The sequence below is a fragment of the Macaca fascicularis genome, chromosome 9, assembly GCF_037993035.2.
Source record: "Macaca fascicularis isolate 582-1 chromosome 9, T2T-MFA8v1.1".
Lineage (NCBI taxonomy): Eukaryota > Metazoa > Chordata > Mammalia > Primates > Cercopithecidae > Macaca > Macaca fascicularis.
In genome coordinates this window covers 111,592,473-111,611,546 of record NC_088383.1, presented here as the reverse complement: position 1 = coordinate 111,611,546, position 19,074 = coordinate 111,592,473, and the positions used below count along the sequence as shown (strand labels likewise).

Below are 19,074 nucleotides of genomic sequence, written 5' to 3'. Positions count from 1 at the left end.
TACTGAGATTTGGATCCAAATTTATCTCTGCAAACTGTAAACAGATACAAAAAAGCAAATTAAAGTTAGTTGCTCAAAGAGTGGTCTTAGAGTGGAAAGGAGATGATTACTAACTTTTCTAACGATCTGATTTGTTACAGTAGGATGGATTAATTTATAATTTTTAAAAATAGCCAATAATGACTGAAATTTTAGACAAGACTATGACTCCCTCTTTAAATCAACCTCATTTGGTTGTCAAAAGCAACCAAATGATTCCAATAACTGTATACCCTGTCTTTGAGCCTCCAACAGACTTGGCATGCCATTAAAACAAACAGGAAGGAAAGAAAGGGCTCGGCTGGGTGAGGTGGCTCACATCTGTAATCCCAGCACTTTGGGAGGCTGAGGCGGGTGGATTGTTTTGAGCTCAGGAGTTTAAGACCAGCATGGGCAACATGGCGAAGCCCTGACTACAAAAAATACAAAAGTTAGCTGTGCGTTGGTGGCTCATGCCTGTAGTCCCAGCTACTTGGGATGCTGAGGCTGGAGAATCACTTCAGCCTGGGAAGTGAAGGTTGCAGTGAGCCAAGATCAAGCCACTGTACTCCAGCCTGGGCAACAGAGACCCCTGTTTCAAAGAAAAAAAAAAAGGGCTCAAATATTTGCACTAGGGGTTTAAGTTTGTCCTTTACAGAATGAACAAAAACCTTTTATAAGTGTTATCATATATGTAAGGATTTTATTCAGGGCTGTAGACATCTTATTCTTCAAAAAAAGAAAAGATGGAAGAATGAAGAAAGGAAGTAGACAAAGAAGCTGTCAACACATGTATATGTAAGTGGCTGCTTTTCCTTTGCAGTTAGTTGGGGACGCCCTCTACTAAAAACCACAACTGTTTCTGTAGCCAAGATCAGCATAGGGAGATTCCAAAAGGACAGCCACATCCTCCTTCCCAAATACCCCATCCGGAATGCAGTGGGTCCAGAGGCCCTGCCCACAGCCCTAACCCTGTATCTGTATGACAGGAGGTGGGCAATTTGCAAGCCGGCCTCACACTCAGGCCTCTCTTGTTGAAGGCCTGGGAGGGCCCAAGGCCAGAGTGATCCTTGGATCTGGCATGGCCTTCAGGCCAGAGCTGGGCCCTGTGTCAATTCCGTGGGTGGCCGACACTTTTCTCTTGCACTTGGGTGGACTATGGACTTTTCCTGTAACTGTTCTAAGGCTTCCACTCACCTCCATGACCTCAGATTGCAAGGGACAAATCTAAAACACAATGGTGCCTGCTGGTGATGCATTTGAAATACACACAGGAAACACAACTAGAAATGGGCCAATAAAGCTCCCTTAATTCCACCCTGCTGGAAGACTTCACTTGCTGTTTAAATCATGCCAGGAAATAAACTATTGAATGGGTTGTTTTTGTTAGAGACCCATCCTAGAGAGCCTGGAAACCAGGCCCTGGGGAAAAGGAAGGAGGAAGGCTGGGGGAAGGCTGGGTGTTGGCTCCCACCTTTGCCAGAGAGTCGCCGGGGCTGTGTGCCGATGCAGATGCTCCGGCTGTCCTCGTCATCCTCAGGAGGCCGGCTCAGGTCGTCCCAGGCACACTTGGCACTGACACCACTCAGGTTGGAGCCATCTGTCTCGATGCCTTTGTCAACTCTCTCCTGCTTGAAAAGAACCAAAGAGCCAGAGTTCTTTCAGAGAACTGGTGGCCCAAGGTGACCACTCTTCCAGCCACCACTCTTACAGTATTTACTGAGCCCTTGTGGTACTGAGCATGGGACAAATGCTGGAAGAGCAGGATCTCTGACCTTGTTCTGCCCTGGTTACCAATGCATGATGGTCTCTACCAGCTCTTGGACTCCTCCAGGGGAACCAGGGATTAGGGGAAGCCGGGAGGAATGCAGATCCCAAGGGAAGCATCTCTTCTACCATCAGCCTTCCAGTACAATGGCCTCTACCTGTGTCAGAGCCCCAAACCTGTCTCTGCCAGGCTGGCTGGTGGAGCTGATGTGGCCATGAGAGAGCCTACTTCTCTGAGGAGAGGTGTGATCCTTCCTCTCCTCCCGATCTTCAGGCAGAACCTCTCAGTGACTGCTATAGAAGACAGGGTGGAAGCCTGCCACAGGCGACAGGCAGCACCTGCAGTTTCCCCTTCTAACAGCTAGAGGGTGTGGTCACACAGGGAAGAGCCACAGGAGAGCAGAAGGCTGGACTTCCCCTAGATGCTTGGGTTCCCTTGTTTGGCAAAGGACTCTGGATGGAGATTCCCTCCCATTTCTTAGACTGAGATGGGGGCCTGGAGTGCAGTGACTATCTGCAGACACCCTTCTCTCCCCATCGAGACCCTACCTTTCTACAGGCCTTGGTATTGCTGGGTCCAAACACTCTCCAAATGGCCTCAAGGAAGAGTTGTACTCAAAACATCCCTGGATTTTCTGGTAAAACACCCTTCATTGATGCTGGACCTTGAACTAAAAGTCATCTATGCCCATGTGGGCCAAATCAAACTTGTGACTGAGCACCTCAACAAGAATCTGTGCTTCCTGGCTCCACGGGTGCCACACTGGCCTGCCGATCAGCCCGGGAGCCCCATCTGGGAGAAGTACAGGTACTGTCCTTATTTCCCGGGACCAGTTAGCAAGTGGCTGTGCCCCAGATGCCTCCTTCCCACCAGTCATCTCCTCCTTTCAAGTGCTAATGGTGGCCTGGGCAAAGCTGTGGGTTCCGAGCAGGAAGAGGCTAAGCAGGGAAGCGCTCTGTGTACTCCAGGCGGGGAGTGCGTATACTCTGGTGTGCTCAGGGGATAGTCTGAGCTTCTTCCTCTCCACTGGCTGCCCTGGGGTCCCTCACTTAGTTAAAGAGTTGCAGACAGACAATTCTTGGCTTAACTTCTCTGGGCCATTTACTTTATAAGTAAAAAGAAAACGTTAAGACGCAGAGAGGTGAGGGACTTGTTTGGGCACACAGCTGGTTAGCCTAGAGCTTGGATCACAGGAATATACGCCAGCTCTAAATGGACTGATAGCAAGCAGGCTCCTGAAAGGCACAGTGAATACAGAGGAGTTCACACTTGGTACACAGAGCCACCAGGAAGGAAAGCTGTCCTTTCTCCCTGTGGGACCCTGGGTCCTGTGGGCTGCTCTCAGGGGAGCCTGCAGACTAGGAAGGAGAATAGCTCTTGGCATGGAAGGACAGCTGTTTACCCTTCTAGTGCAAAGGACCAGGTTCTTTCTTAGTACTTGGCACTTAAGATAGGGTCCAAACAATGGCCCACAGTGCCCCATGCTGGATCCCAGTGTGGCTACAGAACAAGGGCTTAGGGAAGCATAGCCTTCCTGGTTCCTGGTTCTCGCATATGCAGAAGATACAAGGAAACCAAGTTTAAAGTAGAGAGAACAGAGGATCGTGGCAGCAGTTTGAAATGTTCAGTGTTAAAGGCACTAGGAAAACAGAGGAGCATCATCTGTGAATGAATAGGATTTATGCCCAAGAACTCACAAATCTACAGTGAAGAACTCAGGGGCTGCTGGCTACATGTCCAGCTGCCACCTCTCTCTTTCTCTAACACATGGAACTCGCGGCAACTGCCTGTGGCTTACCAGATTTTTTACAGAAGCATGACAGGCTTAGAGATGGCAATGACCTGAATTTGGTCAGGGGAGTAGAAGGAGCCAGACACGTGGCAGGTAACATTATTAGCTGTCTGTGGCTTCTGCTTCAGGAGAAGCCCATAAGAAAGGCAGTTATAGGCCGGGCGTGGTGGCTCACACCTGTAATCCTAGCACTTTGGGAGGCCGAGGCAGGCAGATCATCTGAGGCCAGGAGTTCGAAACCAGCCTGACCAACATGGTGAAACGCTGTCTCCATTAAAAATACAAAAATTAGCTGGGCGTGGTGGCGGGCGCCTGTAATCTCAGCTACTCGGGAGGCTGAGGCAGGAGAATTGCTTGAACCCAGGAGGCAGAGGTTGCAGTAAGCTGAGATTGCGCCATTGCACTCCAGGCTGGGTGACATGAGTGAAACTCCGCCCCCACCAAAAAAAAAAAAAAAAAAGGCAGTTACGTTCTTGTGGCTTTCTAGATTTACCTGCATGCCAAAGGAATGCTTCTAAAACAGCAAAGATGACACTGAAACACTGTCCAGGTGGGCCACAGGGAGTGGGCAGCTGCCAGCCTGTATGTCTAAGGTGCCAACCTTTCCAGGCTAGGAGCTCTGCGTCTGACTGTCCAAGATAGAAAATGTGGCGAAAACGGGGATGGGACCATTAGACCAATCAGCACTCACTCCTGAAGCTGGGCCATGGAGTCATTATCACCTACACCACTGTCTGGTACAGGGCTGTGGTGGCCATGGTGGCTCCCTAAAAGAAAGTCTGGGAGGCAAGAGAATGAATACTGGGCAAACAAGCAATATCCACTACACTTATCTTTTATTGCTGGCGATCTAATTTTTTAAGCCAATATGTAATTTACATACAATAAAAATATCCTTTTAAAATGCCAAAATACGTATGTCTGAGGACTAGCTTTCCTGGGCTGAAATCTCTGTTCCCTATGTGCTCCGCAGAATTCAGGGGACAAGTTCCAAATGATGCCAAATTTCTACTCACTCACACATAAAGCTCCTCCATTTTCCCAGGATGAAAGCCAGTGTTATTTGGAAGAGGCCTAGGCACAGGTTACTAGAAAGGTTTTCCTCACTCAAGACATACTTGCAGGTGTGGATCAATCTCAAATATGGTCTCTCCTCTCCGCATGTCAGTTATCAGCCAGGGGCCGCCAGCACTGTGGACAAGGAAAGGGGATGGTAACTGAGGATCTGGGGCTGATGGGCTGGGCCTACAGCCTGCCCTGTTTGCTGCCCCAGGCCTAGGACACAGGGGAATAGTTTGTGGTAAGGGACTGTCAGGGAGTGAGTTGTCAGGAAGCCCTGATGTGAAAAACCAGGGCCTGAAATAACAATGCAAGAGGGAGCCCCACATGGAGGGTGGTGGAGGGACTCCCATCCCCAGGCCCAGGGAGCCAGGCTCCCACCTTGCATGGGTACTCACATAGGTACTGTCCGCAGCAGCTCCAGGATGCCCTGCCCGTTCCACTGCTGGGCTGAGTGTAGCTCTTCAGTGCAGACGCCAACAATCTGAGGCCCAGGATAGAAAGCCACTGTGTGTTAATGGCAGCTCCCCACCCCAAGAAGGTCAGTTACTCAGGCTCTCTGAGTCACCTCCAGTTGGGAGACCACAGGCAGGATCTGTGCTTAGGAGCTGGTACAGCCAAGATGGGATGGTTCCCTTAGGAGTGAGTGGCTGCCTGGCTGGTAAATGGCTGGGTCCACTGGTGGGCCCTGAGGCCTGACCCTTGCCCTTGCTGTGTCTGGATGACACCAAGTCTAGCTCTTGGCTGCAAAGGAGAAAACCAAGGCCTGAGCAACTCAAGATGTGTCCTCAGGCTATGTCTCTGGAAGTTGGGGAGGTTCAGGGAGCCATTCCTACCCAGTCTGGTATCATGGGGAATGTAAACAAGAGACTTTGAGACCTATCAGGCTTGGAACCACCACCAATAGGTCCTAGCAGCTTGCAGAGAAACTCCTCCCTTCCTTATTAGGGGATAGGCTTTTGTGTAAATATCAAAGGAATCAGTGGAACCTTCACATAGACTTCATCGTGACCAAAAACAAACACTGGTCAAAGCTGGGCAGGTTACCACAGCTTCTGGGAAACAGCAAGGATGACCCAGAGCTGGCTTCCTGCTAGAAAGTCCTGTTCACTGTTCACAGAATACCTGCCACCCCCACTCCTCCCTCTCAGCTACAGCCATTCTCTCCCACCCAAATGGCCCCTTCCCCTTCCCCCTTCTCCCATCTCAGCAGGTTAAATCAGACCATCTGAATCTACCTGACAAACCATCAGAGGAAACAGAAATCAGGAGGAGGCCAAAGGAAACCTCCCACTCCCTTCACTCCCCTTCCTCAAGCCTCCCTATCCTCCCAGGACTCTTCCTACAGGAAGGCTTGAACCAGCATTCAACCTGTGCCTCACCTGGAGGAAGGTAACTACCCCAAAGGGTGTCTGCACGGGCTGCATCTGTGGGTCCTCTGTCAGCAGCATGTGCTGAATTCTTGACTCACTGTTATCCAAAGGGCTGTGCCAGGACACATGGTCCCCGCTGCAGAAGGTGTTCTCTGTGGGAGAGACACAAGGATCCTCAGTGTTCAAGGCCTCAGATCCAGACCTGGAATCTGGGCTGGGATCTCACTAGCACAGGCTGGGAGGCTTCCCAGCCTCTTAGGGTAGCCCCTGTGAAGGAAGAGAAGCATTCACTCCGGATGGAAGCAAAGAGCTTGTGGATATTTCCAAAAACCTAAATTGTTCCTGCTTGCCAATTCTGTCAGACTTAAATGAAAAGGACAGGTTATTAGTGTGAAAGCTCCTTTGGCCTGGGAAACCCGAAAGACTTCTGGCATCTGCTTCATTTCCCCAATATCCCGACTCATGGTGGGAGGCAGGAGCCATGATTGGATCTGCCAAGAAAGAATAAGGTGCTTTTTTGTGGGGCCACCTGGCCAGAAGTCCACAGGGAGGCAACAGGGCAACGAAAGCCCTTCACCTTGGAGAAACAGAACGAGATTTCTGTGTTGCTGAAACGGCGCTCAGAAGGAAACATCCAACCTTGGAGGGCCTTTGAGATCTATCACCAGTTTCCACAGGTAGATGCAGGAATTCCTGAGGAACACTAGGCTTCAAGTAAATGGAGGTCTAGATAGTGCCTCCCGCACTGTGGCAGAGACAACTCATGAGGATCCTCAGGCTATGTCTCTGAGATGTTCAGATTCTGCGAAGGGTAGCTGTTGCTGCCAAGGGCACAGCCTCCTCACACACAGGCTCACCATTGCACTTCAAGCAGGCACATTACTTTAGAAAGAGTTTTGTTTAAGGCCACATAACCACAAGGGAAAACAACCCCACAGGGTACTAAGTCTCTCACTAGCTCTGACTCTCATCATGGGTGCCAAGGTGCCATGTATGACCAGCCTATGCATCCACAGGCTCCCTTGCATGTTTTGTTCGTACACAAATGGAAGCACACTATTCTGCAGATTTCACTTAATTATATATCTTAGAGAACACTTCTTTTTTTTTTTTAATACAGAACACTTCACAAATTTGCATGTCATCCTTGCGCAGGGGTCATGCTAATCCCCTCTGTATCGTTCCAATTTTAGTATATGTGCTGCTGAAGTGAGCACGAGATCACTTTTCTTTTTTTTTTTGAGACGGCATCTCGCTCTGTTGCCAGGCTGGAGTACAGTGGCATGATCTCAGCTCACTGCAACCTCCGCCTCCCGAGTTCAAGCGATTCTCCTGCCTCAGCCTCCCAAGTAGCTGGGATTACTGGCAAGCACCACCACACCAGGCTAATTTTTTGTATTTTTAGTAAAGATGGGGTTTCACCGTGTTAGCCAGGACGGTCTCGATCTGACCTCATGATCCGCCCGCCTCGGCCTCCCAAATTGCTGGCATTACAAGCATTAGCCACTACACCCGGCCGAGATCACTTCTTTTCAGCACATGGAGAGCTATCTCATGCTTTAAATGGCTGTTCCCGGGTTCACTGTGGTCTGTCATTCATGATCTGGGAATCTCAACAGTTGAGGTACCTTCCTTCACTTTTTATCAATATTTGAGGTAAGGCAGAACACACACATACGCACACCCATCTTTTCCATCCAGGATATGGCTCCAGTTATTGGTCCTAACCTCAGTGGTGTTCATTTAGGTAGGAGAAGGAAGACTGCTTCCTCTAAGATGTAATAATACAGAGGAGAGGAGAAGGCACGGCTCCAGGTATAGCCAACTAGAAACCCCTAAATTACCAAATTCCTGCTAGGCTCACTCTTCCCAGAATCCCTCTCCTTTAATGTAAGTGTGTTTCTGCAAGCAGCCTTCATGTTCTACAAGTAAGAAACAATGCAGGCTGGGCGCGGTGGCTCACACCTGTAATCCCAGCACTTTGGGAGGCCAAGGCAGGAGGATCACGAGGTCAGGAGATCAAGACCATCCTGGCTAATATGGTGAAACCCTGCCTCTACTAAAAATACAAAAAATTAGCTGGGCGTGGTGGCAGGCGCCTGTAGTCCCAGCTACTCGGGAGGCTGAGGCAGGAGAATGGCGTGAACCTGGGAGGCGGAGCTTGCAGTGAGCCGAGATCACGCCACTGGACTCCAGCCTGGGCAACAGAGTGAGACTCTGTCTCAAAAAAAAAAAAAAAAGAAAGAAAGAAAAGAAAAAGAAACAATGCAACAGGTAAAAGGACTGAATAAGTAATTAACCCCCCAACAACAACATACACACATATAAACAATCCAGGCCCATCAGATGACTCTACTGGTAAATTCTGCCAAACATTTAGAGAAGAATTAATAGCGACTTTTCACAAACTCTTCCAAAAAATAAAAGAAGAAATACTTTCTAATTCATTCTATGAAACCAATATTACTCTGATACGAAAAGCAAAGGTTTAAAGGTTTAAGACAAGGAAAAAAAACCTATAGACCAATATACTTTATGCATATACAAACAAAAATCCTAAACAAAATACCAGCAAACAGAATCCAGCAACATACAAAAAGGGTTATACAGGCTGGGTGTGGTGGCTCATGTCTGTAATCCCAGCACTTTGAGAGGCCAAGGCAGGCGGATCACGAGGTCAGGAGTTCAAGACCAGCCTGGCCAAGACAGTGAAACCCCGTTTCTACTAAAAATACAAAAAATTAACAGGACGTGGTAGAAGGCACCTGTAATCCCAGCTACTTGGGAGGCTGAGGCAGGAGAATTGCTTGAACCCAGGGTGGAGGCTGCAGTGAGTGTAGATCACGCCACTGCACTCCAGCCTGGGCAACAGTGCGAGACTCTGTACTCTGTCTCAAAAAAAAAAGTCGGTTATACACAATGACCAAGTAGAATTTATCCCAGAAACGCAAGGCTAGTTATACACAAGAAAATCCATGTAATGGAAGTTATAAAAAAAAAACCACTCCATGATCATGTCAACAGACAGAAAAAGCATTTCACAAGATCCTTTTCATAATAAAAATACTCAGATTTGGAATAGATGCAACTTCCTCATCTTGATAAAGAGCATTAACAAAAAACCCCACAGCTAACATCATACTTGATTAATGGTAAGTAACAGAACTAATTCCCTCTACAATCAGGAACACAACAGAGATGGTTACTCTCGCCACTACTCTCGCCACTTCTGTTCAACATTGTATTAGACTGCAAGCCAGGACAATTAGGCAAGAAAAAGAAACAAAAAAAAAAAGTCCAGGTGCGGTAGCTCACACTTCTAATCCCAGCACTTTGGGAGGTCGAGGCATGTAGATCACCTGAGGTCAAGAGTTTAAGACCAGCCTGACCAATATGGTGAAACCCTGACTCTACTAAAAATACAAAAATTAGCCAGGCGTGGTGGCGTGCTCCTGTAGTCCCAGCTACTCAGGAGGCTAACACAGGAGAATTGCTTGAACCTGGGAGGCAGAGGTTGCAGTGAGCCAAGATCACACCACTGCACTCCAGCCTGGGTACACAGTGAGACACCATCTCAAAAAAAAAAAAAAAAAAAAAAAAGAAGAAGAAATACATCCAGATTGGAAAGGAAGAAGTAAAACTGCCTCTATTCATGGATAGCATGATATTGTAATATAGAAAACCTTAAGGAACATACTAAAAATTACTAGAACTATTAAACAAGTTCAGCAAGGTTGTAGGGTACAAAGCAATATGCAAAAATCATTTGTATTTGTATATACTAGCAAGGAACAATCCAAAAATAAACCTAAGGCCATGCATGGTGGCTCGTGCCTCTAATCCCAGCACTTTCAGAGGCTGAGGTGGGAGGATTGCTTGAGCCTGGCCGTTAGAGACCAGCCTAGGCAACATAGCAAGAACCCCCATCTCCATACATACACACACAAATTAGCCAGGCATGGTAGTGCACACCTGTAGCTGCAGCTATCTGGGAGGCTGGAGCATGAGGATGGCTTGAGCCCAGGAGTTCAAGGTTGCAGTAAACTATGATCACACCACTGCACTTCAGCCTGGGCAACAGAGAGAGACTGTGTATCAAAAAAATAAAAAACAAAACAAAACAAAATAAAAAATGAAAGAAAAACAATTATTTCACAATAACATCAAATATAATGCAATGCTTCATTTAACAAAGGAAATGAAAACTTATACTCTGAAAACTACAAAACGTCGTTGAAAGAAATTCGAGAAGACCTACATAAACGGAAAAACATCCAACATTCATGGATCAGAAGACTAAGTGTTGCTGAGATGGCAGTATCCCCAACTCGATCTACAGGTACAGTGCAATCCCTATGAAAATGACAGGTATCGGGGGGAGGGGGGAGGGGGAGGGATGGCATTGGGAGTTATACCTGATGTAAATGACGAGTTGATGGGTGCTGACGAGTTGATGGGTGCAGCACACCAACATGGCACAAGTATACATATGTAACAAACCTGCACGTTGTGCACATGTACCCTAGAATTTAAAGTATAATAATAATAAAAAAGAAATAAAGAATTACCAAAATGTGACACAGAGACATGAAGTAAGCACATGCTGTTGGATAAATGGTACCAATAGAATTGCTATATGCAGGGTTGCTACAAACCTTCAATTTGTAAAGAAAACTCAGTATTTGTGAAGTGCAACAAAATGAGATATGCCTGTATTTATCATTGTTGTATCTTTTTGGTGAATTAAACTTTTATCATTACAAAAAAAGAAAATGACAGGTATCCTCTTTGCAGTAATTCACAAATGGATTCAAAACTTCACGTGGAAATGCAAGACACCCAGAATAGGGCTGGGCATGGTAGCTCACACCTGTAATCCCGGCACTTTGGGAGGCCGAGGTGGGCGGATCATGAGGTCAGGAGACTGTCCTGGCTAACACGGTGAAACCCGGTCTCTACCAAAAAAAACACAAAAAATTAGCCAGGCGTGGTGGCCGGTGCCTGTAGTCCCAGCTACTCGGGAGGCTGAGGCAGGAGAATGGTGTGAACCCAGGAGGCAGAGCTTGCAGTGAGCTGAGATCACGCCACTGCACTCCAACCTGGGCGACAGAGCAAGATTCCATCGCAAAAAAACAGAAACAAACAAACAAAAAAAAACAAAAAACAACAACAACAACAAAAAAAGAGAAAATAACAAGTGTACAACTGTTGGTGAGGATGCAAAGAATCTGGAATCCTTGTGCACTGCTGGTGGAATATAAAATGGAGTAGCCACTGTGCAAAACAGTATAGCGGTTCTGCAAAAACTTTTAAACACAGAATCACCATATGATCTAGCAAGTTCACATCTGGGTATATAGCCAAAATAACTGAAAGGAGGGTCTCAAACAGATATTTGTATACCTATCTTCACAGCAGCATTATTCACAATTGCCAGAAGGTAGAAACAACCCAAATGTCCATCAACAGATGAATGGATTAACAAAATGCAGTATTTACGCAAAATGGAATACGATTCAGCCATAAAAAAGGGAAATTCTGGCAAATGCTACAGCATGGGTGAACCTTGATAATATTATACTAAGTGAAATAAATATACACAAAAGGACAAATACTGCATGATTTCACTTACATGAAGTACCTAGAGTAGGCAAATTTATAGAGACAGAAGCTGGGGGAGAAGCGAATGGGGAGTTATTGCTTAGTGGGTACAGAGTTTAAGTTGGGGAAGATGAAAAAGTTCTAGAAATGGATGGTGGTAATGTCTGCAAAACAATGTGAATATACTTAATAATGTCACAGAACTGTACACTTAGAAATGTTAAAATGATAAATTTTATGTTACACATATTTAATCACAATTTTAAAAAGAAAAAACCCACAGAATGAGAGAAAATATTTGCAAATCATATCTAATAAGTATCCAGCATATATTAAGTATTTTGCATCCAGAACATATAAAGAGTTCTTACAACTCAATAATAAAAGATAAATAATTTAACTTAAAAATAAGCACAGGATCGGAATATATTTCTCCAAAGAAGATATACAAATAGCTAGCTGGGCATGGTGGCTCATGCCTGTAATCCCAGCACGTTGGGAGGCCAAGGCGGGCGGATCACCTAAAGTCAGGAGTTCAAGACCAACCTGGCTAAAATGGTGAAACCCTGTCTCTACTAAAAATACAAAAATTAGTCAGGCATGGTGGCATGAGCCTGTAATCCCAGCTATAGGGAGGCTGAGGGAGGCGAATTGCTTGAACCCAGGAGGCAGAGGTTGCAGTGAGCCAAGATCGTGCCATTTCCCTCCAGCCTGTGTAACAGAGTGAGACTCTGTCGGAAAAAAAAAAAAAAAAGAAAAAGAAAAAAAGATATACAAATAGCTAATAAGCAGATAAAAAGATCCTCAATGTCATTAACCATTAGGGGAATGCAAATCAAAACCACCATGAGGCCAGTGCAGTGGCCTCCCAACACTTTGGGAGGCCAAGGTGAGAGGATCGCTTGAGGCCAGGAGTTTGAGACCAGCCTGGGCAGCCATGGCAAAACCCCATCTCTAAAAAAATACAAACAAGGCCAGATGCGGTGGCTCACGCCTGTAAGTCCAGCACTTTGGGAGGTCAAGGCAGACGGATCACGAGGTCAGGAGATCGAGACCATCCTGGCTAACACAGTGAAACCCTGTCTCTACTAAAAATACAAAAATTAGCCAGGCGTGGTGGCATGAGCCTGTAGTCCCAGCTACTTGGGAGGCTGAGCCAGGAGAATGGCGTGAATCCGGGAGGTGGAGCTGGCAGTGAGCCGAGATTGTGCCACCGCACTCCAGCCTGGGCGACGGAGTGAGACTCCATCTCAAAAAACAAACAAACAAACAAACAAACAAAAAAATTAGCTGGGTCTGGTGGCCCATGCCTGTAGTCCTAGCTACTCAGGAGGTTGAAGTTGGAGGATTGTTTGAGCCCGAGATGTGGCGGCTACAGTAAGCTTTGGTTGCACCATAGTATTCCAGCATGGATGACAGAGTGAGACCCTGTCTCAGAAAACAAAACAAAACAAAACAAAACAAAAAGCCCACAATGAGACACCACCATTTCATACCCACTAGAATGTTTAAAATAAAAAAGATAGCAATTATAAGTATTATCTGGCAATAAAAAGGAATAAAATACTAATGTATACTACAACATGAACCTTAAAGACATTATGCTAAGTGAAAAAAGCCAGTCATAAAAGACCTTATATGATTCCATCCATATGGAATGTCCAGAAAAGGCAAATCTATGGAAACAGATAGTAGATTAGTGGTTGTCTACAGCTGTGATGGTTGGAAGGAATAGGGAGTGACCAATATGAGGTTCTTTTTTCATGGTGATGGTTTCACAACTGTGAATTACATGGTATGTGAATCGTATGTCAATAAATCTGTTATTAAAAAAGAAAGGATATAGCAGGCAAAAGGAAGGAATCTTGAGGCACAGGCAAAGTAGGGGAAGCAAGGCCAAGCCTCTAAATTTCTTGTTTCCACCACCCCAGGCACAGCAGCCTGGCCTGGGAGAAACCTGACCCATGATGCTGAGACATCACAGCACTGTATGTGTCTACATGACCTGAACAATCATCTACTAACATATTCTTTTCTACAAATGAGGAAAGGATGCTTGAGATTGACCAACGTCTCATAGTACGTCAGTGATGATGGGCATGGCCCAACACTTCCCAAACTTTGGGGTCATCCACAACACCCATCAGGATGTTTGCTGTATCTGTGTACCATCTGTACCATTATCTACCTGCATTTTTCCCCCTAAAATTGACTTGTCTTTTTTTTTTTTTTTCCTGAACAAACTTACTCTGAAAGGGTAACTTCATATCACTATACTAGATAAGGAAAATAAATGGAAAATTAGTGTTGCTTACCTCAAGTGGTAACTTTTGGATAATATGATGATAACAAATTGTTAATTTCTAGCTGATATTGTTGCCTACCTAACATTGTTTAAAAACTGAAATAAACAAGGGTCAAAGAGCTGTTCAAGGTTTAAAGAGTCATATACAGCTGAGACAAAATCACCAAGACTGAGAGAGAACAAACTGGGCCAGGCATGGTGGCTCATGCCTGTAATCGTAGCATTTTGGGAGGCCCAGCGAGAGGATCGCTTGAGCCGAGGAGTTTGAAACTAGCCTGAGCAACATAGTAAGACCCCATCTTAAAAAAAAAAAAAAGAAAGAAAAAAGAACCAAAGAGAGAAAAGTGGCTTCACTATTTATGCTACCAGTTACTACTCTTGTGCAGTTACCAGCTGAAATCGCCTGCTGGTTTTGGCAAACCCTGGCTTAGTGGTGAACTTTGGAGTTGGGAAGGCCGTTTCTATTTGCCTCCATCCCTAACTAGCTGTGACCCTGCACAACTTGCCCAAACACAATATACAAGCCTGTTAGCAGGAAATAGTGTGCCTACTCAGTATGCTTTCTACTGCGGTATGTTATTACTCATGTACTAGAATACAGTACAGATACTCTCACCTGTCACCAGAAAACAGGACTGGCCACAGAGCTTGTAGCTACCAGCAAGTGCCCAGTAGGTGGCACCATTGCTCCTGGTTTAAGAAACAGATGGGCCAGTTACCTGGAGCTTTACATCCCTATCTGATGTCTGGTCTGTAGAAACATACCCCAAACTGGGTGGGGATTTACTTAGGCTGGAAACAGGGAAAAGGCTGGAAACAGGGAAAAGGCTGGAAAGATTTGGAGTCATGACCTTTGATCTTTTATTAACCAGAATTAACATGATTTTAAAATATTGTGCAAACCCAAACTGTTTGAACCAGAATGACCAAAAAGCACTTTGTGCAGGCTTAATAACTTGGGAAGAGGCTTAATTTAGGCAGCTGCGAGAGGGAGACTCTAAGGCAAGAAAAGGGAGTCAGGCCCAGGTGCTGCTCTAGGATCAACACGTTCCACTCTGAGCATGTGTGATCGGGCTTTGGCCAAAGGTACTCCTGAGTTAAAGCGGGGAGCAGAAAGTGCAACTTCCATCAGAAATGCCTGGAGAGCAGGACACTAACAGAAACTTCTAGCGAGGGGCAGGTCTTCCGCAGCTCTGCTTGATGAAGGAACTAGACTTATGAGCTCTTCTGTGGCCAAGAAATGGTCTTTCTTAACACAATGAAAGAGCCTTGGTCACAGTTTTCAAGCCTGGGACAAAGCCACAATGGGTTCATTCTTGAGTCCGGTCTGGTCTTTATGCCCTGGATGCTCAGCCCCATTCTGTTGGAGCCACTGTGGGGTCTCAGCACTCAGGCCCCAGCGCCTACGCTGGGAAGCTCTTGGCCCCTTCAGAGGGGTTTTCAAATGCTAATAATGCCTCAGTTAGAGGCCCAGCTGTTCAGTACAGCGGTTACAGGAGCTGGCTTCCTCTCTCTTGCTCCCCAAGGTAGCCTTATTGAAAAGTCAGGGTGAAAATCCCAGAGACCTCCCAACTACACAGCAGAGGCTCCCCCACCCGGTGTCTGAAAGAATGCCGTTCCAGGTAAGGGCTGGGTAGACACTTTCTATTCCCTTCCCTCCTTGGAGCTTTGCCCCCAAGTACCAGGAGAAACCTCCCTCGGCTACTCCAGACTTCTATGCTGTTTGGCAAATTCACTGGAAGGGAAATATCACTCCAGAGTAGCAAAAGGAGTCTCTCCCCTCCCCCGCTAAAAATGCTAGTTACAGTTCTACACCTTGCTCACTTGGGAGAAAGATTTCATTCCTCCACGTCTCATTCCCCATTAACAAACAACTCCTGGGCAATAACTCTGAAAATGTGGAAGATGCTAAACAGGCACACAGAATCTAACTGGCTCCTCCAATTGGCCATCATCCCACCCCCACCTCCCCGACATCCAGCTTCAGTCATGGTGGTTTGAAGTTGGACTGTCCCGGATATAATAAGTTAGCAAAATCTAGGGAGAGGGGTTGCAGAAGAAAACAGCTATTGTTTGTAAAATAGTTAGTGCTGCCTTTGAAACACAGAAGCAAATACATTCCTTGAGTTCTTACAAATACATTCTTCAAGAGTTCTTAATTCATCCTAACTCTAGACAGTGCCCGCCTGCCTCCCTTCTGTGCAAAAGTACAGGCCCCCGTGATGTTCTACATAATAGCCTGGAAACTAAAGCCCCACCCCAGGGTCAGAATGAACATGCTTGGTCTGTGGAGAGGAGGCTCATGTTCCCTTTGGAAGCCCAGGAGAGTGAAGCTTGGCACCGTGAAGCCAAATGCTCCTTTTCTCCAGGTGCTTTTCTGCGTGCTCTGAGATGATTCCATGCTTTCCAGGGACAGAGAACAAGGGCAGGAAATGCAGCCGGACTATGCCAGGTGACACAGGAGTGGCTGGTCTGCAAGAGGTGTTTTTGAGAGAGCAGGAAAATGGGAGGTGATCCAAAGCGGGCTGGCAGACTCAGGTCTGTCAAGTTGGAGGTCAAACATTTGACAAAGGCACAGCCATCATAGTCTCTCAAGAAAAAATCTCCACTCCTCTTGCATTTTTGGTGTTCACAAATCATTCTGATAACCAGGGCTTAAGTGTCTTCTGTGAACACTGAGAGCTGGTCCTAGGGGGGCTTAGCAGTTCTTTCCCAAAATGTCAGATGTGCCAGACACGTCCCCAGTGACACTGACTGCTGAGGAGGAAAGGTTCGGTTAGCCTACGCTCCATATCTGGAAGTCGCAGGATGAAGCTGAGACCTGTGGGGAGACTCTGGCAACTGACTAACCCACCCTCCTTCCTGAGAAGGCTCAAGCTGCTACTGCTGCGGCCATGGTGGGCTGCGCGACGGAGCTGGGCCCAGAGAAGGCTTCCTCTGAGATTGGAAGACAGTTCCTTCTCAAGTCAACAGAAAGCCCATGAGCAGAAATACATTTATGGGGGCAGAACTACAGGTGCACACGGGCCTGGGAGCTTCATGACTCCCCAGTGAGAGGAGGAGAAAATCTGGAGGTTTTGCTGAACGAAACATCTCTGGCTGAGGCAGTGAAGGAAGTAAAGTTCAAAGTTAGTCCTGTTGGCTTCTGCCCAGCCCATGTGCTCCTAATGGGGGCCACTCAGTCAGCCCGCTGCCCCCACTGGATCTCTCCGTAAGCTCATCCTAATTTCTAAAACCCATGCCTAATTTCTTCTTCTTTTTTTCTTTTTTTTCTTCTTCTTCTTCCCCTTCTCTTTCTTCTTCTCCTTCTTCTTCTTTTTTTTTTTTTTTTTTGAGACACAGTCTCTCTCTGTTGCCCAGGCTGGAGTACAATGACACAATCTCAGCTCACTGCAACCTCCACCTCCTGGGTTCAACTGATTCTCGTGCCTCAGCCTCCCAAGTAGCTGGGACCACAGGTGCACGCCACCACACCCAGCTAATTTTTGTATTTAGTAGAGATGGGGTTTTGCCATGTTGGCCAGGCTAGTCTTGAACTCCTGACCTCAAGTGATCCACCTGCCTTGGCCTCCCCAAGTGCCGGGATTGCAAGTGTGAGCCACCACGCCCAGCCCAAGCCTAATTTCTAGACCAGAGAGTAGGAGAATAGGGATATGTGTGTCTAGTCTATTGCCAGAAATGAGGCGCCTACTGAGTTTTAGGCCACGGGGTGTAGCACAACCACAAATGACATTTCTGGAGCCCTTAGCACACCTGCACAATGCTACCCTCATTTTAGGGAGGAGTAACTCCAGGCACTGTACAGAGGGCACTGCCCTCACGAAGACACAGAGCCTCCTCCAGGCAAATTCTCCCACAACCTAACAGCACCCACCCACCAAAGGAAGGCAGCAGATCCTCTTCTTGTCTGATCAACACTGACTTTTCCTGGTAACAGCAACTCTCGTCCTCCAGGAATCCAAATAAAGCTGAGAGTGAGCACCTCCCTCCACTTCCCTGCCTACCTGGCTCCACGCCCCCTCCCGAAGCCAAAGCCAAAGAACCTTACAGCAGAGTTGTGACGCAGGACCCACACTAGGAACTAGGACAGAAACCTTGCATCAGAGTCTGGAGACAAGGCCCACACTAGGAACTGGGACAGAAGTTGAATGCAATGATGTATAAACGGCCTAGCAGCAAAAAAATAAAACATGTCCTGGGTAATTCCCCTTTAACAGTGGACCTCCTGCAAGGAGAGGAAAAGATGGGATACTCCCCAGCTCAGAAGCTACAATTTGTTACAAACCAATAGAATTTGGCACCCCTGCCTTTCTCCCCACACAGTGCACAGCAGACAGATGCTCCTAAGGAAGGATAATCCCAGGAACATGGCTGACTGTTCAACAACTCCTCTGCAGGGCTTCCAATCAAACTCCAAAGAAAGGGCAAGACAGAAACTCTTTAAGAAAGAAAAAACAACAAAGCAAACAAACTGTGGGGGGGGGTGCAGGGGAGAAGACCCAAAACAGATTCTCTGTACCACCTGTGGTTGAGGAGCTCTTGGGGCTAGAAGGTAAAATTCTTCATAACTGGTCAAATGGTGCAGATGGTGACCAGTTGTAGAGTTTCCAAATCTGGTCATGTGGTAGAAACAAGAATTAACCCCTACCCCCCCGCCCCACCTACCTTTTCAAAGTTCTGGATGCAGTTTTATCACTTGAAAAATTCATTTGAGTGTTTGGTTTGAGAGCTTCCCTCAGCTAGCTCTGTCTGATATTAATTTGGCTAAATGTGGTTGCAAGACATGGAGACGGGAAATGAATACGCAGTCCCACTTGATTAAATAAAGAAGACCGAGAGAAGACATATTTGCTCTTGCAAAACTGAAAGGAAATGTAAAGGCTATTCCTTCCAGGTTTTGCCTGGAATCAAAGGAATTGCACAGCTAGCCAAAGGAGACTCAAAACTGCTTCCCTATGCATTTTCTCCAGAACCTCCTGCTCTTCAGTTTCCTTCCTCTCCCTCAAAGCCGCAATCATAAAGGCAAACAGGGAAGTGTAAGGAAAATCCCTTTATAAGCAGAGATACTCAGTAAACTGGAATACAGGTCACAGCGGGAGAGGTGGGAGGCTGGCAGGCTGCCAGAGGCCCTGCAGACTCTCACCCCAAAGCGAGTCTA

The 19,074-nt window shown here is 46.6% G+C and overlaps 1 protein-coding gene and 1 non-coding gene across 5 annotated transcripts in view; both read right to left on the bottom strand.

The window, feature by feature from the left end:
- SUFU (SUFU negative regulator of hedgehog signaling) overlaps nucleotides 1-19,074 on the bottom strand; it is a 132,898-nt gene that overhangs the window by 35,060 nt on the left and 78,764 nt on the right. For 2 of the 4 annotated variants that reach the window (XM_005566312.4, XM_005566314.4), the window contains exons 4-7: nucleotides 6,020-6,162; nucleotides 5,036-5,121; nucleotides 4,697-4,769; nucleotides 1,493-1,649 (exon numbers count right to left, since the gene is read on the bottom strand). In XM_005566312.4, coding sequence (XP_005566369.1) covers nucleotides 1,493-1,649; nucleotides 4,697-4,769; nucleotides 5,036-5,121; nucleotides 6,020-6,162 — 459 coding nt within the window. The remainder of the gene's footprint in view (nucleotides 1-1,492; nucleotides 1,650-4,696; nucleotides 4,770-5,035; nucleotides 5,122-6,019; nucleotides 6,163-19,074) is intronic. The other 2 variants (XM_045362197.2, XM_005566315.4) reach the window with 1 other exon arrangement.
- Nucleotides 7,121-7,227, bottom strand: LOC123567052 (U6 spliceosomal RNA). Its single transcript, XR_006689747.2, has one exon. It is a non-coding gene; the product is annotated as a U6 spliceosomal RNA (small nuclear RNA).